The following is a 6,154-nucleotide window of genomic DNA, read 5'->3' as shown; positions in this document are numbered from 1 at the left end:
CCCAACCAGCAGGACAATACGCCCTGACACAACACAAACACTGCTCAGGAACGGCTTGAGGAACGCAACAAAGAGACAAAGGTGTTGACCAGGCCGCCAAATTCCCCAGATCCCAACCCGATGGAGCAGCTGTGGGACGTGCTAGGACAAGTCCGATCCATGGAGGCCCCACATCCAGAAAAATACAGAACCCAAAAGAACCACTACAAACGACCGAGATAAACTGGCATTCAATGGGAGGGCAGAACCCTCTAAGGTACAGCTGTTGTACCACTGACATTAGGTTTTTATTTTTACCCTTGTGGTTTGTACCAGTTTGGTGCTTCTGGTGACAATCTTGCACTTCAATTTGAGGGAACAATATTTTACCCTTGATTAAGTGTATCTTTAGAAAAATTGTTACATATAAATGAACATTTCACTGCTCAAAAACATATGTGTAACTTTTTGACAACCCCAAAAGGTACATGTTGTTACCTTGAGGTCCAATATCCAGCCATAGGGGGATACATTAGTGTAGACTGTACAATGGGGGACAGAAATGGACTCCTACTGTACCCCTATTTCTGTCTGTTTCTCAAAAAAACAGTTTATTTTAGCTATTTATCACTGAATGATCAAAGATTACAGATTCTGCTCATGTGTGTCACATTGCATATTTACTGACCCTCAACACTGGACATTTAGTTGTGAATCCGCATGTCTCTGTGTGAGGGAAAATTCACGTCAAAATACATACACACACTGCTCACACAACTAGAGCTTCTGTGTGACTTGCTGAAAAAGCAGCATTCAGAGTTCAGTCTAAAATAGCAGCACCACCACCATCGTCCTCACCCGGAGTGGATGTAGTTTGTAGCTTCTGTGACGTGGGCCGCGCCTAGATGGGAACCACGCTTCACACACAATCTATCTTATCTTCAGCCTGCATGTTGAGAACATCCCGGATGCTCTGTGAATTACCACAGAAACAAGTAAAAGCTCATCTTCTCACTTCACGCTTAAAGGTAATTATATCAAGAGTAGGTCTTCTTCTGCATTAGTAAAGCCAGATGTTTCTAGTTTTTCCTTTGACTTGCTCTGTTGTGATGCTTGTGTCTGTTGCTGCTAATAACTGACGCCGCTGTATGCTTTGGTAAAGAATCTTGTTGCACTTTTACCTCCAGATATTCTCTTTTAATAGTTTTGCAGAGCTTATTCAATTGAATAAGTCTACATCATGTAATGCAAAGTATTCGTAACATGTTGAGCAATGCAATTTTTCAAACATTACAGATACAAGTAATCAAGTAATGTAATGCATTACTTTTATGTATAATGCTAAATATTGCATCAAGCTAATTTAAGTTGACAAAATTATCTAATCTATTCACCTCGGCTCAGCATGTCATCAGTACTTTTTGCATTCAATTTCATACTTTATGTGGAACTTACACTGCTGAATAACATAGACATTTGTAATATAATTCAGTTGAAATTAGAATACTTTTTCAATGATACCCAAGAGATCAGACATTGTTTGCCATAAGTCTATATGAGTCTATTTGTTTATGTTGTTGTTGTTGTTTTTGTTATACATAAAAACATAACAACATAAGCTCATCTGCTGACCATATTGCCCAAGTATATATTGTCACTTTTTCAATAAGATGTTGTTGCAGCTAACTAATTGATCTGCTCTTCTGGGAGGTTTTACAGTAAATGATCCAACACTTTACTCACAAATGAATAATTCCTTACTGCTCCTCTAATACATCTGATATTACCACTACTGTCAGAAGGAGTGTAGTCTTCCCCTTCACACGGGCCCCCCTGCAACAAGTTGGTTTGTCATGATAAGAGACTGAAGGTGGTGAGGTCACCATTACCACTCCTTATCTTTACAGCCATTCGAAGGGAACGTTCTCTGTGTCGTCTCTTCAACGCGTTGTTAAAACATGTGGATTTTCTTACTGTTTCATTCTGAGAGATGGCCGAAGGAAAAACGTTGGAAATTCTGCTGTCGAACATATCGAAGAAGAGTTCATTAATGCTGCATCTTTATGTCACATTTCACGACCTCTTTCCTCTATAATGAGTGATCATATAAAAATCACTTTTCTTAAGTAACATCTGTAAAGTTTGTATATACTATACATTTGTTAAGGTATGAAAATGTAAAGCATTAATTTCCAAAACCCTCAATACACCCAAAACACTAGCTTTTACCTTTGCTCTAAATGACACTGTGAAATTTTAAACATTGACTTTACTTTAACTAAAAAAAAAAACCCTGGAGCTGCATGTCATCAGCTGAAATGTGGGACCATGTTAAAAGCACTCTGTATATTTTAAAATTGACTTTACTTTTAAAAAAAAAAAAAGGTCAGTAAAGCAATTTCGTAGGTAAAGTAGGCCATTTGACTTAAAATTGTATGAGCGAAAAAGTTTTAACAACTTCTAACTTTTATCAATTATTAGTCTGCTTGGTAATTTTGAGGTTATCAGTTTTATTGAATACTTTTTGGTAAAGTTACTTTGTCAGATTTCACTGCGCAGTATTTCAAACAAAACATGTTCCATAGTGCATAAAAAACTAATTTGTACTGGATAGAAAATTATAATTTGGTTGTTGCTCAGTCAAGGTAGACACAGAAAAATGAAAATGTGTGAAATGTAGAATATGTTAATGAAGATTTAGAAGTTTAGAAGTAAAGTGGACCAATAATTAGAAGTTATTTACACGTTTTTGCTTGTACAACTTAGATTTAATAGTCACTTTGTATTAATGAAAACTCACTGTAAAATCTGCCAGTCTAAATTTCCCACATTTTCTAAACATTTAGTTTGGCTGAGCTACTTCAGCCACATTTTATTATCAGGTTAAAATTTTCTGCCCAATAAAACTTAAAAAATACAATTATTTTAAGATGGAAGTGACCTTGCTTAAAAAAAACTGAGGGAAAACTAATGACCTCAAAGTTACCAAATAATGTAGACTAATATTAGGACTTGTCAAAACTTTTTCTGCCCGTACAACTTAAATTTAATGGTCTACTTTACTTACGTTATGTAAAGTCACTTTTTTACCACTGTGCTTTTAACATGGTTCCATATATCAGCTGATGATTTGTTTCTTAGTGGAGGTTCCTTTACCAAATGAGCCATCAGAGGGTGCCATCTCACTGTCTTCTTTTCTAAAACTCGTTCTGCTTTGAGACACGAGAGCAAGTATCTGTATCGGAGTGTTGCGGACCATTTTATTGACCTTCAAACTGCACGTGGTTGACTGTGCCTTGAGTGAAAGGGAGACAGATAGACGGATCAGAGAGAATGGAAAAGAGATTATATAGTGTGTACCAGTGCGTGCATGTGAGTGTCAAAGCCACACACACACACACATACACACAAGTTAGCGGGGATGGAGTTAATCTGTCTGGCAGTGAATAGGCCAGGCGAAGGGACGTAATCTGATGTCCCGCCTGCCGCTCAGACGAGCCAGCAATGGTCTGGACAGGGGAGGCTGTCGCTCAGGATAGCTGCCCTAAATGGATTACAGGATAGCGCATGTCCGTGAGAGGACACCTGGGCACATAAACACATATACCTACACACACACACACACTGTACACACAGGTGCACAAGTGGAGGAGATTACTGCATGTTTCACCCCCTGCAAGGAGCTTAGACTCCTTACCAGCTGAGAGAGGGAAAGGTGTCGGTGCTGCTCTGCGTTTTTTCACATTTCTCAGCCTTTGCATCACAATATTTGAATTCTTTCCGCTCCTTTTGAACTTCACACTCGTCGGCTGCTAGCTAAATGATTCCCTTTTCTTCCAGATATTGGTTTCACCGAAGTCTGACTTGAGTATCAAGCGCCTAAGAGCTGCTACAGCAGGAGAATGGAGTTAAACTTAGAGCCAGAGTCTGAGGCCCAGGCCCCAGACAACGCCGAGGCCCAGGCCCCAGACAACGCCGAGGCCCAGGCCCCAGACAACACCGAGGCAGGGGCCCTGGCCCTGGACACGTCCGGCTTTGAGGTAACCGCCGGCCGGCTGGAGCAGCTGATGAAGAGCATGGAGGTGCTGCTGTCGGACGTGGAGCAGCTGCGGAGCCACTGCAGCCACCAGACCACCGAGCTGATGCGTGCGGCCGTGGACCTGAGGAAGCAACAGGAGGAGCTGAAGGAGAGCTACGTGGATCTGTCCAAGGAAATGCAGGAGATCATGGATTCAGTGGATGAGCTGTTTAGCACCAAAAGTGCCTTTGAAGCTAAAGAGAAGCAAGCACAGAAACTGAACCGGCAGCTCTGAGGATCGGAAAGCGTCTGACGGACTGTTTCTCAATGAGGAGAAAAACAAAAAAAAAACTGTGGGGGGGGGGGGGTGTGGTTTTGAATTTGGATGTGTGAGTTCTGATTTAAATTTTGGTTTGGATGTGTGGTGAGATGCTGAGGTTTCCATGGCTTTAATTAGATTCTTAAATGGCATTATATAAACTTCTTGTTGTGTGACTTGTACCTTTTAAAGTCTGTATCAGTCAAATTCAATTTTCTATGTTGTGAAAACGCTGTGTTTATGATCAGATTAGGTTTAGGCACAAACACCACTTGGTTAGGATTAGGAACAGCTCACGCTTCGTCTCATCAAAAATATCCAGTGGTTTCAGGCTTTTATATGTTGAGCAGTGAACTCTGGCTTGGCAGTCTCGCACAGCTGTCACCCCCCCGACTGTACCCATCCTGTGGAAGCCCAATTCAGCAAGTTAAAATGAAAAAAATGGATGAAAAGAAAGTTATCAGTGCCGAAAGGACGCTAAGAGACAACACCCAGCCCACAGTCTGCTCAGCCCGCTGCCATCTGACAAAAGCGAGACTCCTCAATTCATCTGAGTTTAAGTCCCTTTTATGGAGCACAACAGACTCAAACTCAGTTAGATTTTGCAACCCTTGTGATGTAAAATGACAATTAAGTGAACATTTAACCATTAACCTTTGTGATTATAAGATAGGAGGTCAAAATGATGAGATCAGAATTCAAAATTATTACACAAAGTCAAAATTATGAGATAGTCATAATTTTGTGAAAAGACGTTTAGTTTTCATTACATTATTTCATTAAAGGTGCACTATGTAGTTGCGATCTAGAAGATTTATTCTCTTTTGATTAAAATGTCATCCCGAAAAACTCCATAATGCACCTTTAACTGGCTGAAATTGGCTTCCACACCATCCCTTCCACGTCCCAACATGAAAGTCAGCTCACCGTGTAATGTGAACATATTGTATTGGTTTGCGATACCAACATTTTACTCTGGTGACTGAAAAGCGCTATAAAACATGTATGATTCTGTGTTACTACTCTTAGTCTAGTAAATATAACAATATGCATTAGAGCACCATCACAAGTTTCAACCTCAAAAATAACCATAAAGTCGGATCAACACCTCTTCTGTCTTAGATTTAATGAAACACACACATTACGAGCTCTCCTAGGGTACAATTTGTTGTACTTTCACACTAGGTTGCCGTGTGCTGCTGTTTTTAACACAGGTGATGACAAGACTACGCAGAGCTATGCTGCGTGTCGACAAACGATTTACTATCACTTCTGCTGTCATTGCATTTTTATTTTTTTTTGTGCCCACCCGCTAACAAACACACACGTCACAGCCATGATTTACCGTCGCCAAAGTATTCTACGTTGACAGTTAAGTATATACGTTCCTCTCATCAGCCCGGATGACTCCTGCAGCTTTAATCACTGTTGGTACATCCTCCATATTCTCGTCCCCTCCAGGCACATGCTCCACTGTGGTTTCTCCCTGAAATAAACCAAAATAGATCCTCAAGGCGATCTTTACCTCACGCCAGCTCCTCTTCTGTGAATTATTGGTCTGTATTTAGTGGTCATGGGATGTGTGAAAGGGACACTCAGTGGCCAGCATCCTAAAAAAACTTCATATTCTCTGTCAACCCTCAAATCTCATTTTAGTGTGTTTCTTATGTAAAGGCTGAATGGATATTATTGCTTTAAAATGTGCAATTCATGTATGGCAACCATTAAATGATGTGTACCAAAATACAATGTTGTCTTCTTCTGTATTGGCGTAAAGCATGACTTTACAAGTTTTTTTGTATTTTTCCTTTTGCTAACTTTATAATTGTTGCACAAAA

General features: G+C 40.1%; 1 protein-coding gene across 1 annotated transcript; it reads left to right on the top strand.

Annotated features, from left to right (window-relative positions):
* Nucleotides 1–805: 805 nt before the first annotated feature.
* Nucleotides 806–6,062, top strand: LOC115574379 (uncharacterized). Its single transcript, XM_030405871.1, has 2 exons — nt 806–1,007; nt 3,820–6,062. The coding sequence occupies exon 2, from the start codon at nt 3,882–3,884 to the stop codon at nt 4,290–4,292; it is 411 nt and encodes a 136-aa protein (XP_030261731.1). The 5' UTR covers nt 806–1,007; nt 3,820–3,881; the 3' UTR covers nt 4,293–6,062.
* The last annotated feature ends 92 nt before the right edge of the window (nt 6,063–6,154 follow it).

This window comes from Sparus aurata, chromosome 22 (assembly GCF_900880675.1).
Source record: "Sparus aurata chromosome 22, fSpaAur1.1, whole genome shotgun sequence".
Taxonomy (NCBI): Eukaryota; Metazoa; Chordata; class Actinopteri; order Spariformes; family Sparidae; genus Sparus; species Sparus aurata.
This window is presented reverse-complemented; position numbering and strand designations above follow the sequence as displayed.